Source organism: Lontra canadensis, unplaced genomic scaffold (assembly GCF_010015895.1).
Source record: "Lontra canadensis isolate GAN:19392208 unplaced genomic scaffold, GSC_riverotter_1.0 scaffold55, whole genome shotgun sequence".
Lineage (NCBI taxonomy): Eukaryota > Metazoa > Chordata > Mammalia > Carnivora > Mustelidae > Lontra > Lontra canadensis.
This window is the reverse complement of record NW_022631049.1, coordinates 4170532-4196110: the sequence shown is the minus strand read 5'-3', so window position 1 is coordinate 4196110 and position 25579 is coordinate 4170532. Positions and strand designations below refer to the sequence as shown.

The window sequence follows — 25579 nt, the reverse complement described above, 5'->3', positions numbered from 1 at the left end:
CCACAGATCAGGGTGCCTGGAAGACTCAGTCGTTTAAGCGTCCAACTCTTGGTTTCTACTCAGGTCATGATCTCATGGGTGGTAAGATCAAGCCCTGTGTTGGGCTCCATGCTCTGCCAGGAGCCTGCTTGAAGATTCTCTCCCTCTGCCCCTCCCCCCACTAGCATTCTCATTTGCTTTCTCTCCCTCAAATAAATAAATAAATTTTAAAAAAATAATAATGCCACACATCACCAGAATAACCCCTCACTCACTTTAGGATTTCCATGAGGGCAGTTTATAGAAGAATTTTTTTTTTTCCTAAGATCTACATGAAGATTATTTTCCTAGCAACTGCATCATTTCCCCTTGACAGCCCGTGCACCAATGTCCCAGTGAGCTCACCACACATATGGACTCAGTGTGTGTGTGTGTTCAGATCCGCTCCACACTGTGTAGGAGGCAGATGGCTTAGGACTACATTTGCACATCATCTTTGCCCTTTTCCCCAGCACACTCGTTCCCCTTTTGGCTGATACAGCTGTCCCATAACGGGCTGGGTTTATACGTAAAGCTCCCTCAACCCTTAGATCAGACGTGGTGGGCTTTGGCACAGTCATGTTCTGTGCCTGCTCGAGAAGAAAGTCCCCCGAGAAGCAGCATGGGCCAGATGCCACCAAATGAGCCAGGAATGTAATATCTTTAAACCATTGGGGGACATCCTCGGCTGCTGCAAACTTGGGTATACCCAAGAAAGAAACTGGGTAGAAATCAAGTGTGGTTATTTTTTTATTATTATTTTTAAAGATTTTATTTATTTATAGAGAGTGCCTGTGTGCATGTGGGGGGAGGGGCAGAGGCAGAGAATGAGTGTGGAGCCTGACAAGGGGCTCAGTCCTACAGCCAAGATCTTGACCTGAGCTGAAACCAAGAGTTGGACACCCAACCGACTGAGCCACCCAGGCGCCCTACATATGGTTCTTTTAACCTTGAGAGAATGAGATAGCATCTCCTCTTTCCTCTGGAGCCCTAGAAAAATGTACTGGGTCACAGGGGATCCCACTTTGGGAATGATAGGACCGTATTCGCAGGGGTAGATGAACCCTTAGCCCATTTGAAAATTAGCCAGACCATCAGTTTTGTAATGTGTCACCTATTCTGTGAAAACTCCTGTGACTTGAGACCTGTTTCTGCTATAAAATCAGTAACTGACATAAATTGCTTTTTACACTGTGACACCTTTATTAGCACCTTCTTGTCACCGCTAAACGTTGGGCTTTGTGGTGGGTTTTTTTTTCTTTAACCTCTTTTTTTTTTTCCTACAAATACGTTTAGGGTGAAGAAGCTGAAGGAGACCTTTGCTTTTATACAGCAGTTAGACAAAAACATGAGCAACCTTCGTACCTGGTTGGCTCGAATCGAGTCCGAGCTTTCTAAGCCCGTTGTCTATGACGTCTGTGACGATCAAGAGATCCAGAAGAGGCTCGCGGAGCAGCAGGTGAGGAAAGAAAGCTTTTTTTAAGAGTATAGGTGTCTGTGATATCTGCTAACTGAAACCTTTCCCGTATGGACTGTGTCTTTCATTTAGCATGTTCACGTTTCATAATATTGATTCATTTTTTTCCAGAGAAAACTGACCACCTGTCCATGTTCTTATAGATGGGAGACCATGTGTTGTGTGCCCATCTTCTGCCCCGTGCATCCATCTGTTTGTGAAATGCTTTGAATCCTATTTGAGATATAGGTCTTAGTCTTCATGGTGAATAAGGTGATTGTGTATGTATCTTTTTGACTTGGATCTCTGCTGTGATTTGTGAATATAGTTTTAGAAGGCAATGAATTGAAAGAAAAATAAATTTTCTAACCAAGGAAAGTTTTTATGGGACAACAGATCATTTGATAAGAGCTTCAGGTATAAAAAAGAAGATGCTTAGGCCAATGGCTTAGGAAGCCCCTCTTTGAGTCCTCTGTGCCTTTCTTTCATCAGTTACTCACCCTCTGAGCCAACCCTGGAAATTCCACAGCCGGTGTTAATCATCACACTAATCTTGTGGGTGCTCATTGATATCACAGACTTAATCAAATCCCCCTTCCTGCCCTCTCATCAGCTCACATTCCCAGGTTCATTCTCATAGGCAGTGCCTGGAGCTTGTCTTTATTTTCAAAATTAAGTTCATAGTAGCCTTTCGGTACTTTGCTTTCACCATCATGGTTTTTTTTTTAGCCCCAGGAGCAGATTCTGTTTTGACCATATAAGCAATATGGTTGTCTTGGGTTCTCAGATGTGTATCTGGTTTCTTCACGTTACTGCCAAAGCCTTGGTGTTTGCTGTCAGCACCCAGGAAGAGGCACCCACATGTAACAGCTGCTCTTAGAGAAAGACTTGGGGGCTGAACCTTTTGCACAGATTCAAGGGCAAAAGGTGATGATAAATTAATGACAGATTCCCTTGAGTTCAAATCAGTCCTTTTAACAGTAATGAGTGGCATCTCCTGCTACCATAAAATAGAGCCAAGTATTTGATATTCCTCTTGACTTAGATCTTTATTCAGTCTATTACTATACTGTTTGTAAACGATGCCTGTTCTCTGACTTTCAAATTAGTATGATTTAGCAGTGCAATGAAGTAAAAATATGGTTTTGGCACTTAGCCACAGAAATTTAAGTATGTCCTTTCTGTTGAGGTCCTGTCTAATCTGTTTTTGCTTTGTGGAGCAATGAATACTGATAGAAGTACCATGTTAATGGACATTGCACAGAATTTAATGCCCTTATCAGTGGAGTCCCAGTTGCTGGACATTATCAGCATTATTTGCAAGTTTGATCCACTAAGATTAAGTTCTTCAAGAGTCTCTTTACAGACAGGCCTTACAAGTAACAATTTACCCTGAGTGATGAGTTTTTTTCAGGTAAAGAGTATAGAAACTGAGTATATTTTTCCTCTTAAAGAATGCCTAGCTAGGGACGCCTGGGTGGCTCAGCTGGTTAAGCAGCTGCCTCCGGCTCAGGTCATGATCCCAGTGTCCTGGGATCGAGTCCCACATCAGGCTCCTTGCTCAGCAGGAAGCCTGCTTCTCCCTCTGCCTCTGCCTGCCACTCTGCCTGTGCGCGCGCGCTCTCTCTCTCTCTCTCTCTCTCTCTCTCTCCTTCTCTGACAAATAAATAAATAAAATCTTAAAAAAAAAAAAAAAAAAAGAATGCCTAGCTAAATTTGTCAGGGGCCAGTAAGGTGTGTTAACATTTTTAAATCATTAAATTGCAGGGAGTGTACTCCCCAGAGGGTACAATTTGAAGCAGCTGCCAACCTTCTGGCCTTGTTTGATCCTGTTTTGAAAGGGTCCATAATTTCAGTCTGATTGACTTGAAGCTTCCCTCTTTATTGAACGCATAATCACTATCATGGGATTCATATCTCATAGTGATCCAAAGCAAATTAAGGAGTTGGCGTTCAGGATTACCATTACCGTAAAGAAGTTAGATGAACGAGTTTTCTGTGATGGCTTTAACAAATTACCGCAAATTTAGCAACTTTACCCAAATTTATTCTCTTACTGGAGTTCTAGAGGTTAGAAATCTGACCCCAGACTAAGCAGAAGGTGTCAGGAGGGCTGAGTTTCTTTCTGGCAGCCCTATTGGAGAGTTTGTCTCTTCACCCTTTCTGGCGTTTGGAGGCTGCCCACGTGGCTTGGCTCATGGCCCCTTCCTCTATCTGTAGAGCCGGCAACACTGCATCTGTCTGTGCTGTTCCATCACGGTCCCTTCTCCCTCCGGCTAACTCATCTGCCTCCTTTTGCCACTTTTAAGGACCCTTGGAATCACACTGGGCCCACCTGGATAATCCAGGAAGTTAAGAACAGCTGATAGGCTGTTGTGCCATCACAGAATTAAGGTTGCCAAACATATTCACAGGTTCTGGGGACAAGGACATGGACATCTTTGGGTGGCCAGTATTGTGCTTATCACAGACAACCTGAGGAAAGTTTCAGTATTTTTGTTTAAAAAAAAAAAATTTTTTTTTAATACCCAAACCAGATCTTAAGGCCTCCGTCAAAACCACAAGGAAACAGAAATGTGTCACCAAAAAAATTATGCATGGGCCATTAAAAAAAAACAAAAACAAAACCTTACTTTTGTTTCTGTCGCTAAATATAGTAAGTCGCGTGGTTATTTCCAGAAATAAGACCTATAAGGTTGGGGTCACCTGGTAGTGCCTTCTGCAAAATCCCTCAGGCCCCAAAAGTGATTAGGAGCCATGCTTCCCAGATCGTCATTATAATGTTCTTGGGAGCACCCTAAGGAAGAAGTCAGATCTTACCAGAGTCTTTTTTTCTTTCTCTTATGTGGAACTCCTTGGGTAATAAGGACAGTATAACGGGGGGGGGGGGGGGCATATATCCTCTTTAAAATGCAAAGGAAATGGTAGCAACCTTTGTAACTTTTTTTTTTTTTTAAGATTTTATTTATTTATTTGACAGAGATCACAAGTAAGCAAAGAGGCAGGCAGAGAGAGAGAGAGAGAGAGAGAAGCAGGCTCCCTGCCAAGCAGAGAGCCCCCATGCAGGGCTTGATCCCAGGACCCTGGGATCATGACCTGAGCTGAAGGCAGAGGCTTTAACCCACTGAGCCACCCAGGCACCTCAACCTTTGTAAATCTTTTAAACCATGAGCCACTTGCATTAAGCCTTCCGCATTTCTCTCCCATTTTCTTTGGTTTCCTGGTTCCCTGTGGGTGCCATATGGTGACGTTGAGGGAGAGTGCTGTTAGTTAGCCCCCATTCTGTAATTACCAGTAACCCCCTTCCCAGCAGGTGCGCTCAACTTCATGCCAACCTCCTCCTAAACCGCTCAGCTCCACTGGCTTGCCAGCCCCAGCCCCTCCCCCAGAGTCGGTCTAGAGCCACACACCCCCGTCAGCCAGCTTGGCTTTCTTTTGCCCCTTTATCTTGTTCTTCTAGTTTTGTATTCTTGTCCTTCCTGGCTGCATTCTCCACCTCCCCCTCTCGCTGTGGATCCTCCTCCTGGTCATTCCCTCCACCCCACCCTCAACACCTACTCTTTCCCAGCTCCAGAGCTTTTGTTACCTGCTCAGGAACAGAAACACAAGCAGGAGCGGGTTTCCAGAACCACTGGCAAAAGTCTTTAACATTTTTTTATGTTGTTTCTTAAGTCTCATTCTTCAGATTGCACTTAAACTGTTCTTGAACTCCAATTATTATGCATACCTGCCTCAGTGGGAACTAGTGGTGAGATGGTTTCAGTTTGTAAAATGTCACTCATTTAGCCCTTAAATGGTTTGCATTGAATGTGGTTCACTGCTTTATATTTTACAAAGTAACCAGTACATACTATAAAATCAGTGGGTCATTCTGCAGTGGTTTGAAAAGTTTGTTTTGGAAATTTTGAAAATTACTGAATTTTTTTAACCAAGATGTTAATGGTCTTTTTATAAACTTATCGTAGAGCTCATTTCTTGCTCTCATTCACCCTGTGTATTAATCAGTTCTCAATAGCCATTTTGTTCAATATAAGCTGAACAAATAAAGTAGAGAAACTGCAATGAGTCTGCTAAAATATGGAGCACTCGTGTTTTTCCATAGACTAGCCTTTTTCAGTACTTTTCAGTCAGATCCTACCCAGCCCTACCAGGTGAGGTCAAGGGTGGTACCATTTTTTAATAAAAATTGTCACTATTATTCATTTCACACCAATGTTAGGATTCCTTATTTATTATTTTAATGAAGTCAAGAGACATTTATCAGTGCCAGTAAATTTAGGATGGCTCATGACAGTTCCGTGAGCTTGAGTTCTGTTTAAACCCAGTAATTAAAGGGGTGCCTAGGGGGCTCAGTGGGTTAAGCCTCTGCCTTGAGCTCAGGTCATGATCTCAGTGTCCTGGGATCAAGCCTTGCATCAGGCTCTCTGCTCAGCAGGGAGCTTGCTTCCCCCTCTCTCTCTGCCTGCCTCTCTGCCTTCTTGTGATCTCTCTCTCTGTCAAAAAATCAAAAAAATAAAATTAAATTAAGAAATAAACCTAGTAATTACAAAGCTGGTGCTTGCATGGACCCGAGGAAGACTTCTGCCATTGGTCCAGGGCTGCAGAGCTTTGAACAAAATCACCCTATTCGTGTCTCATCACAGGACACATAGGGTGACAAACAAAAAACACATTTTTTTTAAAGATTTTATTTATTTATTTGACAGAAAAGTCACAAGTAGGCAGAGAGGCAGGCAGCAAGAGAGCGGGAAGCAGGAAAAAACACATTTTTTTAAGTTTGTTTATTTTTTAGTAACCTCTACACCCAACACAGGACTTGAACTCATGGCCCCTCCAACCCAGCCAGCCAGGCCCCCCATTTTCTTACCATAACTTTATGCTGCTTGTTTTTAATCAGGATCCTGAAAATGTGGTTTGAGTGTTAACATTGCCTTCTTTCATATCCACCTGGACAGAGAGTGATCAAATTGTACCTTTATCAGAAGAAAAGTAAGAAAATATTAGCCTTATCTAATAACAGTAATTTCCAGAATTATTAAATATTGAGGTGACCCGGCATGAACTTTATGTTGCCTTTCTGTAGACAGTAGGTTAACAGTGGCTTATTTCGCTTTGTCTTTGTTATTTCTTCATAATGTAATCTGAAAGGAGACTAAGATTAGTGCCGTGCTCTGTTGTCACTTATCACAGAATTTAGATATCTGGAGAAGTCTAATGCCAGAATCCAAAACAAAGAGGCTCCTCGTCTCTCCCTCCTCCAGCCCTCCCCTAGTGTGCAGAAGATACAGTCTCTGGGCGATGCCTGAAAATGCTGTTTATTGTTAAACAAGTTTCTCATTTTTCCCCATAACTGTGCATTGCCTCCTCATGAATGCTCTTTTTCCTGAATCCGGGAACAGCATTGTCACCTTCACAGGATAAGACTCCAGAGGGACTTGGGCTCCATCCGTTGGAGTAGTGGGGTCTCTACTTCCAAACTCTTCCTTTGGGCCTGTGGAACCCTAGGATGGGCATGATTTGGGGTGTGTGTGAGGATGGCACAAAGGGGAGTTCAGGGACCCATAAAAGGTTAAGAGTTTTGCTGAAGTTCTAGGTCCTACTAAAGAAACTCCCAAGGAAGACCTCCCCAGAACCATGTCTCCGTGAGGGGGCCCTTGCATTCAGGTGGCATGGGGTGGATCCCATGCCTACCCGAGTCGGTGGGGGAAGTGGGCTCTCAGGAGAGGGTATTCCTGCTTTCCCACCCCCTCTAGTCAGTTCAGCAAATAAATCCCAGTTGTTGCCAGTGTGTAGGCTTTATATCAGGTGCTACAGGACAAGGGTTGCACAGAAATGAGAAAGACACGGTCGTTGTTGCTGATCCCAAGGCGGACATGCACCTGGGCTGGAGCTAGGGTGGGAGGAGTAGAGATCTTCCCATGCCAGTCATCCCACCGTCATCACCCCCACCCCTGCCTCAAGGTGCTCCTTACTCTGTCCCGTAGGACCTGCAGCGAGACATCGAACAGCACAGTGCAGGCGTAGAGTCCGTCTTTAACATCTGTGACGTCCTACTGCATGACTCCGATGCCTGTGCCAACGAGACCGAGTGTGACTCCATCCAGCAGACCACCAGAAGCTTGGACAGACGCTGGAGGAACATCTGCGCCATGTCAATGGAACGGCGAATGAAGTAAGAACTGAGCTGGCCCTGACGTATGAAACACAGTCAGCCGAACCCAGCGCCCCCCTCTCATCTCAACAGCAGTGTTCTGTTGGCTTCACGTCCAACATGAAGAGAAGGCTCAGTAGTTGTGACCATGCTCATGCAGTGAATTATTCAGGAAAAATAGAATCAGGGTGACGGCTTTCCCCAGCATTCCTGTGTCTTAAGGTGTAACCATGGCTGGCCCCTGTGCATCTGTGTCCCCAGCTAGAAAGCAGTGGAGGGAAGCCCTGTCTCCTGCTGTTGAACCTCTGTGAGGCCAGAGCTTTGAGGGGCAGTCCCAGGAGGAAGGTGTCCTGACCAAGAGGGGGATGTTCCCAGTTATCTCATAAAAGAGGCATGGCAGGGTCTCTCCTCCTAAACGGTGCCAGTGCAAGGGGTATTGGGAATGGGACTGGTAATGGGAAGAAAAAAAGAGGAAAGCTCATGGTTGGAATGGATGGCTTTATTGAGATGCTTTCCTCCTGTCAGAATCGAGGAGACGTGGCGACTGTGGCAGAAATTTCTAGATGATTACTCCCGCTTTGAGGACTGGCTCAAGTCCGCTGAGAGGACAGCAGCCTACCCGAATTCCTCAGAGGTGTTGTACACAAATGCTAAAGAAGAGCTGAAGAGGTTTGAGGTAAAGCCCCAAGACCCTCCCGCCCCGTGCTCCTGATAACCAAGCCTGTTGTGGCCTGGGCAGCCTAGACCACCATCCCACCAGCAGCTGACAAGACGGCTTTGCCACACGAGGCCAATCCATGCCATGTGTCATGCGGGGACCTCGAGAGCCTGTCCTTTAGCACCCACACCGGGGAAAGGGGCTCTCTGTGGCCGTTTCAGCCTGGGGATTAACCTCTAGGGTAGGCCATCTGGGGCTGGGGCGGGGGCGTGCTGGCCTTGGCCCCGACGCCCCGTCTGTGTGCACAGGCCTTCCAGCGGCAGATCCACGAGAGGCTCACGCAGCTGGAGCTCATCAACAAGCAGTACCGGCGGCTGGCCCGGGAGAACCGCACTGACACGGCCAGCAGGCTGAAGCAGATGGTGCATGAGGGCAACCAGCGCTGGGACAACCTCCAGAAGCGGGTCACGGCCATCCTGCGGAGACTCAGAGTAACCTTCCCTACGTCACCCGCCTCGTTTGTAGGCTGTCAGGGAGAAGTGACAGACATGATCAGGCTTGTAGCAGAGCAGGGAGTAGACTGTAGTTCAGGCCTAAGGTGTCATTCTTGAAACCGGCTTTCTCTGTGGTTTAAGCCAAAGCTGCCAGCATTCATGTGTGGGGTTTTTTTAGGGTTTTGTTTGTTTGTTTGTTTGTTTAAGAGGTTATTTGCCTAAGACAAGGCTTCTGAGGCAGGGCCTGTGTATTTGATCTGTAGTACCAGCACATCTTTTTCCATAAACCCTAGAGCTTTGCATGCTGGCTCACAGGTGACCTGAAGGGTCTGGGTTGCTGACATCACATCAGGCCCGGAGCCGTCTTAGCCTGGAAAGAGGCCCGCCTTGCCCACCTGCCCATTTTTGTATGTTCTGCTGGTTCTTGCACAATGAAAGATGTAGCCAAAGCCCCCTCTGCATTGTGGAGCTAGGGGACAGCGATTACCCCCCAAATTCCAGAGCACATTGACTTGACCTCAAAGGCTGGGGTTGATTTTTTAAGTTTGTTGTTTTTTTGTTTTTTGTTTTTTTTTACAGAGATCACAAGTACTCAGGCAGGCAGAGAGCCAGATGCAGGGCTCGATCCCAGAACCCTGAGATCATGACCTGAGCCAAAGGCAGAGGCTCAACCACTGAGCCACCCAGGTGCCCCTGGGGTTGATTTTTGAATGTAGACATTCATCAAAGATTTGTGTACTTTGGGAGACATGGTACTTCAGCCGTCATGAGTCTAGGTGTAAACTGGCAGGATCCGTGTGGTTTTGGCAGCAGGAAGTCTTTTTTTTTTTTTTTTTTTTTTTTAAGCAGATAGTCATTTTAATCCCCACTTCTATTCTCAGGGCAGAACACTCTTGAAATCATTCTAAGATGAGGAGAATCTGGGCTTTTTTTTTTTTTTTTTTTTTTAAGCCCATCAGGAAGAAATGGGCTAGCTTTTCAGACAGTTCCCATGCATTAATTTCCTTATCTCCTGATTGGACTATGACCAGTGTAAACCTTCATTTGGCACTGAATGCTGCGTTTATCTGAGAATCAGCTGCCCATCTATGAGGTGGTAACCTAAGAGCCTTCCCTAATTGAAGGCGATAAATCTGGGTCTTCTTTCTCTGAGGGAACACGTTCAGGACTACCTCAGTGAAGACATGTGGACCATTAGGCCAGGCTTATCCCTGAGCTCAGTACTTTTCCATCTTGAAGCTACTGTTTCAAGCAATAGCTTCGACAGAGGTTTATGAGGTAAAGGCAAGGGGTCTAGCCTGGATGTTGAGGGGGTTCCTCGGAGGGAAAGTTGGGAAAATCATGGACTTAGAGAATTACAGGATTTCAAATGCTAAGGACCTTCGATAGCATAGTCAACATTCCTATACCCTGATTTGCCAGTGAAGACACAAAGACTCAGAGAAGTTGGGAGGCTTGTTTATTATCACACAGCCAGGACCAGAGTCCAGGCTCCTGACCCCACACTGGCCCCCTGATGCCCTGTGAACCCCCTGGGATACACTTTCCTCTTACCCAAAATCAACCTTGCTGTCTACCTGAACTCTCTTATGCCCTCAGAATAAACATGTTATTTCTCTCCCCTTTCGTAGCATTTCACCAACCAAAGGGAGGAATTCGAGGGAACCAGGGAGAGCATTCTGGTGTGGCTCACAGAGATGGACCTGCAGCTGACCAATGTGGAGCACTTCTCAGAGAGCGACGCCGACGACAAGATGCGCCAACTGAATGTAAGGCCTGCTTCGTCAGCCCCTTGCGGAAGAGTGCACCTTTGCAGGGGAGAGCTAGCCAAGGACAAGTGTCACCTGATACCCTGAGAGCAGATTCCAGCACTGAGAGAGCCTCCAGGCTGCACGTACCTGTGTCCTGCAGGGTCATCATGAGCGAGGATGCAATTCCTTACAGCCAGGGGGTGATTGGAACAAGGCTCCTCATTCTTTGTAGTTTATAATCATTCATGGGGAGAACGCTCTTTAGGTTCCAAACAGAACTGCATAAGATGCTCTTTCCCCAGCTGTCTTGAGTCTGAGTGCAGCATGTTGGGGGCAGGGGATGGTGGCAGGAGGGGCATCCGTATCAAGAGTGGAGCCAAGAGCGGATCTCGTCCACTCTCCCAGATATCTGTATTTCACTTTCATTTCACTGTGATTCCCTCCTTGGCTTTAAGCAATTGCAAAATAGAAATGTGCCTTCCCTAATACAATGGCACCAATGAGATGATGATTATGTCAGAAATTTTCTGTTTCCACCAAGCGTCAGCAAGACCCGGTTTTCTCCCTCACACCCAGTAGCAGTCAATGTCCATCCTTGCCCAACTTTTAGAATTTTATTTATTTATGTGAGATTTTATTTATTTATTTGTCAGAGAAAGAGCACAAGTAGGCAGAGAGAGAGAGAGAGAGAGAGAGAAGCAGGATCCCCGCTGAGCAAGGAGCCTGATGCGAGCCTCAATCCCAGGATCCTGGGATCATGACCTGAGCCAAAGGCAGTGGCTTAACCGACTGAGCCACCCAGGCATCCCTAGAATTATTTTAATTGGGAAAGTCAGTTCCCAGGAGGGAGGGGTGGGGAATCACATACTGTTGTTCTAAATTATTTGACCTTTATTGTCTCCTTGTTAAAAATCAACCAAGCTAGAGTCCTGGGTGCAGGGACAAGGCAGTGGGGATGCGGCGATGCTGCTTCTGCGGCGCGGTTAGAAGAAGCAGACCCTGGATCCTCAGGGCAGCTTATCTTCTTTGAAATCCTTTCTTTCTCCTCTTCCAAATAGGGTTTCCAGCAGGAGATTACATTGAACACCAACAAGATCGACCAGCTCATTGTGTTCGGGGAGCAGCTGATTCAGAAGAGCGAGCCGCTGGACGCCGTGCTGATAGAGGACGAGCTCGAGGAGCTGCACCGCTACTGCCAGGAAGTCTTCGGCCGCGTGTCCCGCTTCCACCGCAGGCTCACCTCGCACGCCCCGGTAAGGGGAGCGCCACCCTCGCCCGCCCGGCCTCCCGGCGCCTCACACTTGACTCCTGACCGAATGTTTAAGGAACTGGGAAATCTATGGAATGGTCAACTATGATGTATCTTCTGGTAAAAGGTCGGGGGTGGGGGGACGGCACCTATTAATTTTAATCAGCTGTTACTCCTGTGGAGTCACGCTTACTTGGAGGCTCCCGTTACCCCGTGGCGGGGGCAGCACTTCGAGAGTTCGTGTTCCTCTGACCTTTTCCACCTGTTCCTCAGTGCAGGGCTTGCCTGACGTGTCTGTACCCCGAGGTGCGGTGATACTGGTTCTGGTTTTGCTTACAGTAGTAGCTTGGGAATGTGTTCCCTGTTCCTCTGAGTGTCTGGGAACTTCTAATATTTGTGCCTTTCTGGTGCTTTGTTCTCACCTTTGAAATGACAAAAGCACCCAGTTTCCAAAGCAGCTGTGAAGTTTCCCTTGACAGAAGGGCCTTTTGGGAAGTTCAGGTAGAGTTCCGGCCGTCATTCAGTGTTCATTGCCCTTGGGCGCCAGAGGCTTTCATGGTGACCATATTGACCAACACGACTGGCCGCTTTTTCCTTCTTTGTGTCCCCAACTGGCTAACTTGATTAATTTCATCAGACCTAGCCTTAAAAATCACAGTACAATTCCCTCATGTCTTTTTTTTTTTTTTTTAAGATTTTATTTATTTACTTGAGAGAGAGAGTACACGAGAACATGAATGGGGTGAGGGGCAGAGGGAGAAGCAAACTTCCTGCATGGGGCTCAATCCCGGGACCAGAGATCATGACCTGAGCCAAGGGCAGATGCTTAACCAACTGAGCTACCCAGCAGCCCTGAATCCCCTCATTTCTTAACATAGCAGTTTACAGTCCTTTTTCTTAGATTGAAGCATTACAACATAGGGAGAATAGGTTCTATATCCTGAACAATAAGATTGAAAATAGGAATGGCCTTTAGATTTTTTTTTTAATTTAAACTTTCTTTTTTTTTTTTTTTTTTCCAGTTTGTAATTTTTTTTTTTTTTTTTTAAACATATATTTTTATCCCCAGGGGTACAGGTCTGTGACTCGCCAGGTTTACACATTTCACAGCATTCACCATAGCACATACCCTCCCCAATGTCCATAACCCCACCCCACCCCCCAACCCCCCTCCCCTAAACTTTCTGATTGTTGGAGTAAACCTACCATTAGCCACCAATGAAACTTTGGCCACCATTTCTTACTTTCTAGCTAAAGTCATTTGACGTAGATCACCAAATTTCAGATTTTTCCTAGGAAAGATACAGATTCTAGGCCCCACACTGGAGAGTCTAACTTAGAATAACCACAGACAGGCCCTGGGAACGCAGTTCTCTTTGAAAGCTGCTGCAGAAATGCTGATGGTGGCCATTCTCAGGCACTGCCAGACAGGCCCCCGGCACTCCTCACCCCCACAGCAGCTTGTAATCTGGTTCATTCTGAAAATGGGACATCCCTGCTTCAGGGCTTGGAAGAAGAAAAAGAGGCCTCGGAGAATGAAACAGACATGGAGGACCCCAGAGAGATCCAGGCCGACTCCTGGCGTAAAAGGAGAGAGAGCGAGGAGCCCTCCTCTCCTCAGTCCCTTTGTCATCTGGTGCCCCCAGCGCCGGGGCCCGAGCGGTCTGGCTGTGAGACCCCTGTCAGCGTGGACTCCATCCCTCTGGAGTGGGATCACACGGGGGACGTTGGGGGCTCCTCCTCTCACGAAGATGACGAGGAAGGCCCGTACTACAGCGCACTGTCAGGTAACGGCCCACGTCTACAGAGCCCTTGACATTGGCCCGCTCAGTTATGTTCTTAGCACCTTAGCAACACGGCCAGCTCTGGGTGGCCCTGAGTTCAGCTTGTGGCTGACCCAGACCTCTGTGGCTTCTTGTGTTGTGTCCTGCCCACTTTAACTTATAAGAGAGTCACTCAGTCTTATCACAGATGGAATGAAAGGCAAAAAGAAATGAAATTCACCTTGGGACATGAAGGCTGTTGCCTAATGGCTCTCATCAGTGAACTTTGCAGTTGAGTGGTCAATAGATCGTCTGCATCGTCTCTGTGGACTTCACCACTCCCACTGCTGCTTCAGTCAGTCAGGAGTTGGCTGGAAAAAAAAATCCTTTGGCCTTTTTTTTTTTTTTTTAATATTTTATTTATTTATTTGACAGACAGAGATCACAAGTAGGCAGAGAGGCAGGCAGAGAAGAGGAGGAAGCAGGCTCCCCACCGAGCAGAGAGCCCGATGCGGGGCTCGATCCCAGGACCCTGGGATCATGACCTGAGCCGAAGGCAGAGGCTTTAACCCACTGAGCCACCCAGACGCCCCATCCTTTGGCTTTTTAAACCTTTTTAATAAAATAGATAAAGGGTAGTTACTTTTCTTCTCCCAGCTGACAATGTGTCTACTGTTTTAATACTTGGGCATTCATCTCCAGACGCCTGCAGTGAGGAAAATGACATTATTCTTTTTCAGATGTAGAAATCCCTGAAAATCCTGAGGCATATCTTAAAATGACCACAAAAACTTTGAAAGCATCTTCTGGTAGGCCCCTTCCCGTGCATGTGTCTCAACATGGCAGCGTCCCGTGGCGCACACTGCATCCTAAGCCTCGCTCCCATGTCATGTCTGACCTCTGCCTTCTGTGGACACCATGCACCTGGTCCTTGTGTCATGGTGTATTTGCACTGCCGTACTCACACATGCCTGCGTGCTCCTTATGAAACCCCGCCCACTCAAGAGCAGTCTCCACGCCATCCCTCTCCTCCCCCTCAGGCCTGTGCAGAAGGGAATTTTTCACGGTGCCTTTTAGAGTTTTTATCCCCACCCCACCCCCCGAAATCTAACTGAAGTTCTTTGGCACAGCCCAAGCTTTCTTCATGGTGGCTTGGTTTGAAACTACTTTCTTCCTTGCTTATGGTGTTTCCTGGGAAGAGGATGGGTGGGTAGGGTTAAAGGTACTATTGCATTTGCCGCAGGAGAAGAAACCTTCCTTTCCTTGACTTGCAGCTCTAACCTTTGTTTCCTGCCCCATCCCCCCGTGCAGTGGTAGGGTAGAGCCGCAAACGCCCTCTTGGTCCCCAAGTCCATCCCGATGTTCACTCCCCCCCGCCACGTCTGAGAGGCCTTCAGTCCTCCTGGCCCCCAGCCCCAGCCTTGCTGCCAGTGTCCCCACCACTACATGCCCCAGCTCCAAAACACCACTCATCCTGCAAAAAAAAAAAAAAATCATACGTTTGTTGTGCTCCATTGTGAACCCATCTAGTGAAGGCGCAATGCTGTTCAGTTGCATGACTCTCATTTCATTCCCTTCTGGGACATACTGACATTTTGCAAACATGCATGCTTTGCAAGGAAAGCTGCAGAACTCATATTATACTATAACCTGATGCCATGTTACCCATGACCTTTTTTGTGTAACTAAATATGAATCCTTTGGTTGGAGAGAACCGACTGTCACTTGCTCTGTTTTGTTTCAGGTAAATCCATTCCTGAGGACCACTCATGGCATGTTCCTGACAGCCCTTCCTGCCCCAAGCTTCGCTACAAACAGATGGGAGGTGATAGGAATGTTCAGACCATCCCCTCAGATTCCAGCACTCCTTACAAGCCAGCCTATGTAAGTGTTCGCTCCACTGAGACTGTAACCCAAGCGCACAAGTAATAATTGAGATTTTAAGAGAGAGTGGGATATTGGTGTGTGCTGCACGTGCTCGCTTTCCAGCTGGTTTTCCCATGGTGACAGTATCTCTGCTGGGCTGTCTGTACATCATGAGAACCTGGCAAGACAGACTGGAGTTCCAGAGTGGCTTCTGGCCAAGAACCGTTGTTGTGTACATTGACGTGATGGGGCGGCGGTTATTACTGTTGGGCCAGTCATCCATGTGAGCAGTGAGGAAGCAAAGCGCTGGCTTTCCTGAGCTGCCCTGAGCTCCCAGACCATGTTCTAGTTATGTTTCAGCTGCACAACCCATTCAAAACATTGTGACATCATAATCAGGAAGATTTGACCATGTGTCATGGTAGACATGAAGTTTGAATCCTAATGCTACCAATAAACTACCCTGCAGCCGTAGCCCTTTGCCGTGCCTCTGTAAGCCTTCCTCACCTGAGGACAAACCTATTTAACGTAATTGTTGTTAGGATTGATGCGTACGAAGATATAAAGAAGGCCCTGACAGGTGGTCCCGGTTACTGTTACTCCCACTGCTACCACACATGGTTTGTTGTTGTTGTTTATACCGGTGACTGCTCTTCCTCACTCTGTTTTCCTTGGGCAACATGAGTCCTTGGTGTGCTCTGGTGACGCAGCTGTCAGGGGCAGCCAGCCTTGGATTTAGTGTTGGCTCCAGATCATCCCCATTACCGAGAATTAGTGACAGGTGAGTTGAAATTAAAGTGCCTGTGTGCACTTTTAATAATCACCTCGTAGACAAACAAGAGCCGTGTGAGCATCTCTGGGTTGGTCCTCAAAGTGCCCTCTAAGAGTGAATATTGGAGAAGATTCTGCCTGTGTACAGTCAGACTCAAGTCACTGGATAGCGGGCTTTCATGCCCAGTTCAGCCACTCCTCCTCATGCTTAGCAAGCAGTTGTCAGTTCTAATCTGTCTCTTTGGGGTGCGGAATAAGACCCGACAGCCTGGGGCAGAGGGACCCCAGCACCTCACCTTGGCTTCGTATGTAGGACCACCAGGTTGGGCCTCTCCCAGTGATTAAGCTTGTGTTCCTCGCCTGCCAGTTGCAAAAGTTCCACCCTTTTCCTTTGTGTCTGGAACCAGGCACGTCACCAGTAATCTGCAGGGTTTTTTTCCCCCGGCCCCTGCATTCCACATAAGTAGGCTGAATGGACACAAACCAAAGAAAGCGTGGCTTTTCCAAAAAGGATACATTTATTTTTGGAAAGGCCTGTGATAAAAATAGCCCAATGAACACTGCACTAACCGAAGAGTCATTATGTTCAGTGAAAGATAAATGATTGGTAATGAATGGCCCCCAGAGGCAGATCTGTCCTCTGTGTGTCTACAATTCCAGGTGATAATCTGCCAGCGGGCTTTACAGAGTGACTGGGAGGGAGCACTGAATTTTGCAAAACACTGTGCAGATGTGCAAGGAAGCGCACAGTAACAGCCCAGCAGATCAGCAGTGGTTTCTAACTTCTTTTTTGCACAATTCATTTGAGGAGTGCTAGGAAACCCCGAATTAGGCCATTTTATTTCCAACCCTGACATCTCATCTGCTTCCCCACCATCTCAGCCTTTACCAGGCCTTTATTTCTGTCATTAGTCCTGCTTGCTTATAAATGCCCCCAATATGCTACAGAAGCCCCTATTTGATTTGGAGCAAATATTTGAAGCAAATTACCCTTTGAAGGAAAGAGGTCCCGTATCTTCATTTCCTTCCTGTTGCTGTGAACTGAGATAATCTTCACACAGCCTCTGAAATGTTACAGATGGTAATGTGGAAATTGCCTCATTCCAGGTAAAGCTGCTGTTATCCCCGGGCACTGATGGTGGCAAAGAAGGCTCCAGAGTCTTGAATGGCAACTCACGGCAGGAAGACGAAGGCCTGGCCGCTCTTGGCGTACAGCAGTCAGGTACACTTAAGTTAGGCAGTTGTCAGGACAGGTGAAGTCTGTATTTTCGGTTATCTGAGCATTTACTTTAAGTCACTGCTCAACAGAACGTTAATTAGGAATTGAACAGTTAGGGGCACCTGGGTGGCTCAGTCAGGTAAGCGTCAGACTCTTGGTTTCATTGAGCTCAGGGTCGTGAAATGGAGCCCTGTGTGGGCTCTGCATTGAGTGTGGAGCCAGATTCAGAGTCTCTCTCTCCCTCTGCCCCTCCCCCCCCATAATCTGCCCAAAACAGCTGAACTTAGCCTATGCCAGCGAGTGTTATCTGAGAACCAGCTGACTTGGGCATCTGGCTGGTTCAGTTGGTAAAGCATGCAACTTCTTAAGATCTTGGGATTGTAAGTTTGAGCCCCTTTGTTTGGTGTAGAGATTACTCCAAAACAACAACAAAAAAAGAATTTGGGGGAGCACCTGGGTGGCTCAGTGGGTTAAAGCCTCTGCCTTCGGCTTAGGTCATGGCCCCGGGGTCCTGGGATCGAGCCCCACATCAGGCTCTCTGCTCCAGGGGGAGCCTGCCTCACTGCCTACTGTGATCTCTGTCAAATAAGTCTTTAAAAAATTTTTTTTTAATTTTTTTAAAGCAAGAACAGAATCAGCTGACTTGTATCTATGAACAAATTCCTAAGCTGTTTACTTGCAAAATTATTCTTTAATATTGACAGAAGGAGCCTGGTAGGATGAAGTACAGGTTTTAATGACATCACTCGTATGTAAAGATCAGACATGAAGATGACAACCAGAGAGTTGTCAGGTATCTCCTTGTGAGACAGCCTTGGTGATTAGAAAAGTAATTACTCAACTAAAAGACCAGTAGCATTGACTTGATCATTCATGGACCAAAGAAGAAAGTACCCTAAAAACAGCATAAACTAAAATGCTGGACTTGGGCCTGCAGTGCACGTTGGCAACACTTTTGGGTCCCCTACCCTACTTTTCCACCCCATTCCAGCCTTTGTGGGTGGGTCGTGCCACAGGCCTTGAACCAGAGTGAGGGGAGTGGGTTCTTTGCACTCACACCCGAGCCTCCAGCAAGGTGAATCCCCTACAGGTTTTCTCACTCTGACGCTGGACTCGAGAAATCTGTAGGTGCTACTGCTTCTTTTCAGGGGTGACTTTCTATTCCAGGTGCCTTTGATAGGTGGGAGCTGATTCAAGCCCAAGAACTTCACAATCAACTCAGAATAAAACAAAACTTGCAACAGGTGAACTCTGAGATCCGAGACGTCACCACTTGGCTGAAAGAAATGGAGGCAGAGCTAGAAACGTTAAAGAGGGCGGAGCCGCCCTCGGATATCCGGGAAATGGAGCTCCAAGTGAAGCGGTTCAAGGTGAGGGGGGGGTGCGGAGGGAAGAGGGATTAGAATGTGCGTGCGGACACATGCCCCGCAGCACCAGCGGGTCCCGTCTGGCAGTGGCATGGGTGGCGAGCTGCAGACAACTATGGTAGAGTTCAGTCTGTCCCATTCCACTTCTGTCACTGGTAAGGACACCAAGGTAGATTTCTGTTTCTGGAAGAGCATCTGCACATGATCCCAAAGCTCAGATCCCCTGTGCTAGAAAGATCTGACTGCAGAGACACCGCTAGACTCTTAGGGAGACATTAGCGGCCACTGCCGGGCAGCTTAAAAACACCCTTCCACGCTGTGCTGTCCAGGCAGGGATAGAGCGTCAAGGATGGGGAGGAGGACCAGCTCACCTGCTGATGAATTCTGTGGCCTAATGTGGTTATTCTGTTACACGGAACTTGTCACCCACCTGGTCAGGCGTCACCCCACCAGAACTAGCCAGCGAGCAGGGAGAGGGGCTGGTGGAGTCCTCTACCTGGGGGTGCCCTGAGCCTGGGTCTGAGCTCCTAAGATGCCCCAGGGCAGTATCGAGGCAACTTCACAGTGGTACTCTTATTTTGCTTTGTGCATCACTATATCTGGGATTATTGTTCATCCCAAGGAATACCACTTCTGTGATGTCTAGAGGCCCGTGCGGGATAACTCTGCGTACTTCATCTGGAAGACTTTCAGTCTGGTCCAGAAATAAGCCAACCAGGGCTCAGGGGGGTCTATTCCTGGCTGTGGTTGAGTCAGCCAGCCAGGAGCCAGGCCTCTGCTCCCAGCTTGGCCAGCCAAGGTCACCGACCTCGTAAGACAGCTCCTCACCTGATGCTGCCCAGCCACTTACAAGCAAGGTCGCACTTGTGTCTGTGGCCACAGCTAAGAGACGTGCTTGGCAGACACGTTCCCCACTGAGGTTCGGATGAACCCCGCATCCCTATTTTCAGAATGCCTAACCCAGTCTTTTTCCTCTGCGGTAGGAGATCTTGAAAGCCTTTGACACCTACAAGGCTTTAGTGGTCTCTGTCAACATGAGCAGCAAGGAATTTCTGCAGACGGAGAGCGCAGAGTCCGGCGAGCTCCAGGCTAGAGTCGGGCAGTTGGGGCGGCGCTGGGACGTGGTCCGGGGCGCGGTGGAGAGCTGGAGAGCAGGCTTACGGCGGTCCCTCCTACAGTGCCAGGTATGCGGGCCCAGGGGCCTGCATGTGTGGGAGAAGCTGGTATTTTTATGCTCGGGCTGCTTTGGCACAGATATGGCTTGTATGAGGGAATTGGGCTTTACCATTTGCTTCCAAGAGGCTCAGCTGCTGTCCAGAGACCTGCTGCTTGCCCTGGGTCTCCTGTCGCCCTGGCCCACTCCTAGCATAAGGGTTCCAGCGAGCATTCCAGTAGGTCGGGAATGCCACCCTGCATTGCCCCATCTCTGTCCTCTCGCCAAGAGGACCTTACAGCAGAGTGATTAAGAGACCTGGCCCAGAGTAAGGAGTGGTTTAACCCAACTCCAGAGTTCCTGTAGCTGTGTGACTTTGGGCAAATCACTGTGCCTGGTAGACTTCTGTGTCCTCATCTGAAAAATGGGAATAATTCTAGTCTTTACTTTGTGAGCTGCTTTTTAGGACTAAATTCATATAATCTTAGCCCGGCACTTGACACATGGTTAATGTGTTAGCTCTGAGCCCACCAGCGAGCCCCCATGCGGCCCTGTCCCTGGGTCCCAGCCTGCCTCTAGGGGTGTCTCCCTCTGCCCCTGAATCCAGCACATTTGTTGAGTAATTTGTGGTCTTTTCTGTGTGATGGCGGCGGTGGGGGTTGGGGGGTGGCACTGCTGGAGTCCTGTCTTTCTGCTGGCACTTTTCTACTTGACAGAATTCATTGTGCCTCCCAGGACTGTCCCACCTGTATCCTCTTTCCTGCTTTCCCTTTTCCCGGTTTTGGGGCCCTGGCATTTCATTTAAATCTGGCCCTTTATTCACTGGACAATGACAAGAAGAGCAAATACTATGAAGGCCCAAGCTAGCAAGCTGCTTCTCCGTACCCCTTCCTTTACAGAAAAGGCAACACTATGATGTATGTGTGTGTGTGTGTGTGTGTGTTTTTAAGGACTTCCACCAGTTGAGTCAAGATCTGTTACTGTGGTTGGCGAGTGTTGAGAGCCGGAGGCAGAAGGCTCAGGTCACAGACCCAGAGGCAGACCCCCAGGTTCTCCTGGAATGTCAGGAAGAGCTGATGGTGAGTTTCTTCCTAAGGGGTTCTGCACTGCCCTGGCCTCTGTCAGGTGCATACTCAGGGAGCCTCACCTAGTGTTCCTGGGAACGATGCCAGTGTGGCATTCTCACGTTCAGGTTCTATCTACTGAGCACCCCCTTATAGTGAGGAAGCAGGATGACTTGCAGGGAGGGAGAGCCATGGCCAAAAGCAGGAAGTCTTTGAGATCTTGGGAAGTGGGGGTCTAGGTGTTTAGCAATATCCTGAGATACTTAAAGCCGCTTTATTTTCTCCTTTGGGAATAGGACTCGTGGGGGGAGACTATGCTCAGTGACTCCACAGACACAATGAGCTGTAGGGGTTTCCTAAATCCACTATAGAAAAGTCTTATTTCTTGGAGGGTAGTTGTGTTTTCTGATATTTATTTTACTTACTAACCGGGTGACATTCTTACTCATAAATTGGTACGTGGTTCAATTATAAATAAATGTAAAGTACTGGTCCTTATTTTAAAAACATTCTCCTACTAAAATCTTGGCAAAGCCCCGCTCTCCAGAGCCCCAACAGACAAGATGCAGTGAAGGAAGTGTCCGTCTCTGCTGCCCAGGACGGCAGCTGCGGCCCGCAGGTGACTTGAGCGGTTGTGACCCTCACTTCTTTCCTCCAACTCCTCCATCCGGTTGTCTACAGACTGAGAAGGAATGGAAAACAGGCAGGGTGTAACCCACCTGCTGCCTCAAGGCTGCTGGGCTTGAGGACACACACAGGCACACGCAGAAGCAGTAGAAGGTTCTGGAGTCAGCCCTCACCCGTCATTCATCCCTGAGCTTTCCTGGCACTAAGATAGCCTCCTCTGGCTCCACGAAGCAGCCATTTCACACCCTTTTTGTGTTTTTAGCGACTGGACAAGGAGCTCGGGGAACGGCAACCTCAAGTAAATACCTTACGGGAGATTTCAGACAGCCTTCTTGTTAAGGGGCGTGGAGAGGACTATATCGAGGCTGAGGAGAAGGTACATGTTATCGAGAAGAAGCTCAAACAGTTACTTGAGCAAGTGTCCCAAGACTTGATGTCCCTGCAGGGACGCCAGGTGAGTCCGCTCGTGGCTTCTAAATGGAAAGAGGTCTTTGATTAGAGATGAACGGAGCGGCAGTACGGCAGCCTTGCTGGGGGGTGGGGTGTGAGCACGTCATGGAGCCGAGTCTCAGTCCTGCCCCTTCCTAGCTGTGCGACCCTAAAAAGTTACACGGGCTCTCTGGCGCTGTTCTGGCATTTGCAAGGGGAGGACGACACCTTAGTGCCTACATGTCCACACGGCTGGCATATGAAGGAAAAAGCCGCCTAATCCCTCTTTCTGACTTGCCTTCATGCCGAGCAGTTGTGGGAGTCCTCTTCACTGTCCTGCTCCCTGTCTTCTGACCACTCATTTTCCTGCGTTCTTCCTTTAAAACATGATCGGACTCCAACCCAAACCATCCCCCCGGCCAACTGAGGGCTGGCCCGCCCCCTCCATGCTGGAGTTCCTTCCGGCTCTGGCGTGTTGAGGGCCACGTGACTACATCCGCACGGCTGAAGCGCCCGGTCGGCTGCTCCTGTCCGTCCCGCTGCAGCTAAACTCCGTGTCGCCCAGTGTGTGCTGTGGGGGTTGAGTGCCAGTGGTTGGCCTTGCCATGCCTACTGCGCTCCTTTTTGTCTGCAAAAGTCCCTGTTAAAGCGGGGGGTGAGGGATAGAGGAGCTGCCTCTTCCCGAAGGATGTGAGCTGGGGGGAGGGGTGAGTGGAGCAGTGTCGAGTCTGCACGAAGCACGTTTTTGTGCTCTTGAGACTCTTCAGGACCTCCTGTGTCCCTGAACTGAGCCCTCGGGGTGTGCATTTCAGAACCCAGACCCATCCCTGCCCAGCTTGGACGAGGTAGATGGAGACCAGCCGCCAGCAGCCTCCACGCCAGCTCCTCCAGCCAAGGTGAGAGCCCCTCTCGGCCCTGAGCACGGTGCTGGCGATTTCTCGGTAACTGGTGATTGTTCGGTGACAGGAACAGGAGCCCCCCCCGCCAAGGCCCCAGCCCCCATTTCACAACAGCACAGATTGCCTCAACCTGCTGGGCAGTGGAGAGGCTGACAGAGGAAAAACATTGCCCCAACAGGAAGGCTGGCTTATCTGCTGCTCTTCACTGGAACGGGAGCAGGTTGTGAAAGAGGGGAGCCCTGACTGTCGTTGAACGGGCTCCCCGATTTCCCCGTTAACAACCCACCCACAGACGGGAACATGAACTCCCAGCGTTTCTTACCTCATGGAGTATAATCTCACATGCGTGAGATCACTCTGGTCTCAAAAGCTCGGCAGGGAGAGGACCTAAGGAAGGGGTATAATTTGAGAAGGAAGACGTTTTATCCTGGCCGGGACTCGTGGTCTTCCGTTACTAACCGGATTCTTTTTTATCCAGCAGTTTGGAGCAGAGAGGATGACAACAGACAAGAGCAAGACGGACAGCTGGTAAGGGGGCCCTGTAGTCACCGCAGCAAGGCCCTTGTCACGCACACACATCCCTCACCAGTCTTGCCTGTCCCGTGTTCCAGGTCTTTGGACAAAACCCACTTTGTTTTCTTTGGTCTGGAAAGGGCTGCGCTGCCTTTCTGGGACCAAACCGTCATCCTGGGCCCCACTTTAATTTCGGGTCCTGGCCGTCTGTCTTGACGCAAGGGGGTCCGGTAACAGGCGGAGGGGTTGCCCCCGGCAGTGTGCGCTCAGCTTTCCATGCCGTCTGTTGGCAGGGTGCCCGGTCCCACTGGCCCCGGCAGCTCCCGGCCGCAACGCTCCTTCGTGTCGCGGGTGATCAGGGCCGCGCTGCCCCTACAGCTGCTGCTGCTCCTGCTGCTGCTCCTGGCCTGCCTGCTGCCCTCCTCCGAAGAGGACTACAGCTGCACTCAGGCCAACAACTTTGCCAGGTCCTTCTACCCCATGCTGAGGTACACCAACGGGCCCCCCCCGACCTAGAGGCCCCGCCTGGCCCGCAGCACCTCTCCACCACCCCACCCGTTCCTGCGGGTGCCTGACTCGTGGCCCCAGGCCAGCCAGTGAGTGACCCTCAGCGTTGGCCTGGCCCAGGGACCTGCTGCAGATGCCAGGCTCAGCCAGAGGGTGCATTACGCGCTCTCGGGACCCAGGGCGGCTTTCCAAGGATGTTGGTCCCTGGTGGGCAGGGATCCCGGGCAACAGTTGCCCCATACGGTTTGGCAAAGCTAGTTGATTGGTCTCGGGGTCTTCAGCTTCCTGAAGAGCCAAGCACTTTGTGACTTCTGATTTGTGAAACACTATTCAAATGTAGCTAATACGCTCAGTGAACAGCAGCGTTCATCACCTATTACAGAAACAAGCCGCTTCCATCTTAGAAACGGTTCGGAAACTCACGTGCACGCTCAGCTGATTGAAACAATCACATCTGAAATGTTTAGAATTAATTTCACTGCAATCAGCTAGCAACCCGGAGCTGCAGGTTATAAACCAAAATGTTCTGTTCTCTTCTTGGGTCTGCTCTTTTATATTGCTTTAAATTTTTAAAGAAATTATATTGCATGGATGTGGTTATTTGTGCATATTTTTTAATGATGCCCAATCTGTATGAATAATGTAAACTTTGATTTTTAAGAAATCAGATTTTAGCTTGAGCTTTTGACTAATGTACAGTAAATGCCAAACTACTTGATAGGGATGTTTTTCTAAGTTAATTTTATAAGACTTTTCACCTTTAAAGTGATGCTTCAGGTGTTGTGTAGCTATTTGGCCATGGGGGGTTGTTAAACTTGAAGATATTTGTGGTATGTACAACTCAAATGTTTCTCATTAAAACAGAAAAAAATACCCATACTTTCGTTGTATTGGATCCTATTACAAATTAGATGTTCTACGCAATCTATCCCAGAACAAAAGTTACTTTAAAAATATTTAGGAGGATTTATGGGTTCTAATTCTAATCTAGGCTTTATATTCTACTTATTTAACTTGTTACAAGATAACTTAGGAGATCTAAATTCCCACAACTTGTAGATATGGCGATTTTATAGTATGTGACCCTCCTGTGCTGGAGGGAGTGATGAGGGTAGCATGGCAGGGAGGGTGGGTACAAAGGAAAGGAGGAGTTCACCCAGATTGTTCTATTCCCAGCTCTCTCCAAAGCAAACAGATTTTGTTTAACAAATGTTATAGGCAGAACCACCTGTCTTCCAGAGGATTCCAGTACCAGTATCTATTTCTCACCAAAACAAAGTGATAAGAAGTCACTGAACAGGTTCCTGGGTTAACTACTACTAACCTGCATCTTTTTTTTTTTTTTTTAAAGATTTTACGTATTTGACTGAGAGAGCACAAGTAGGCAGAGGGGCAGATAGAAGCAGGCTCCCCGCTGAGCAGGGAGCCCAATGCAGGATTCCATCCCAGGACCCTGGGATCAGGACCTGAGCTGAAGGCAGATGCTTAACCCACTGAGCCACCCAGGTGCCCCTAACCTGCATCTTTTTTTTTTTTTTTAAGATTTTATTTATTTATTTGACAGACAGAGATCACAAGTAGGCAGAGAGGCAGGCAGAGAGAGAGAGGAGGAAGCAGGCTCCCC

The 25579-nt window shown here is 48.4% G+C and overlaps 1 protein-coding gene across 1 annotated transcript in view; it reads left to right on the top strand.

Moving 5' to 3' along the window:
• The window catches only part of SYNE2 (spectrin repeat containing nuclear envelope protein 2), a 332142-nt gene extending 307308 nt beyond the window's left edge, over window positions 1–24834 (top strand). Inside the window, 19 exon segments of the mRNA XM_032875225.1 lie at window positions 1315–1477; window positions 7459–7646; window positions 8151–8301; window positions 8592–8774; window positions 9798–9839; window positions 9841–9870; window positions 10409–10546; window positions 11587–11781; window positions 13282–13564; window positions 14281–14349; window positions 15285–15424; window positions 17285–17399; window positions 18564–18766; window positions 19747–19947; window positions 20867–20995; window positions 21870–22061; window positions 22849–22932; window positions 23414–23463; window positions 23742–24834. Of these exon segments, the coding sequence (XP_032731116.1) occupies window positions 1315–1477; window positions 7459–7646; window positions 8151–8301; window positions 8592–8774; window positions 9798–9839; window positions 9841–9870; window positions 10409–10546; window positions 11587–11781; window positions 13282–13564; window positions 14281–14349; window positions 15285–15424; window positions 17285–17399; window positions 18564–18766; window positions 19747–19947; window positions 20867–20995; window positions 21870–22061; window positions 22849–22932; window positions 23414–23463; window positions 23742–23964 (2779 nt within the window). The 3' untranslated portion in view covers window positions 23965–24834.
• The last annotated feature ends 745 nt before the right edge of the window (window positions 24835–25579 follow it).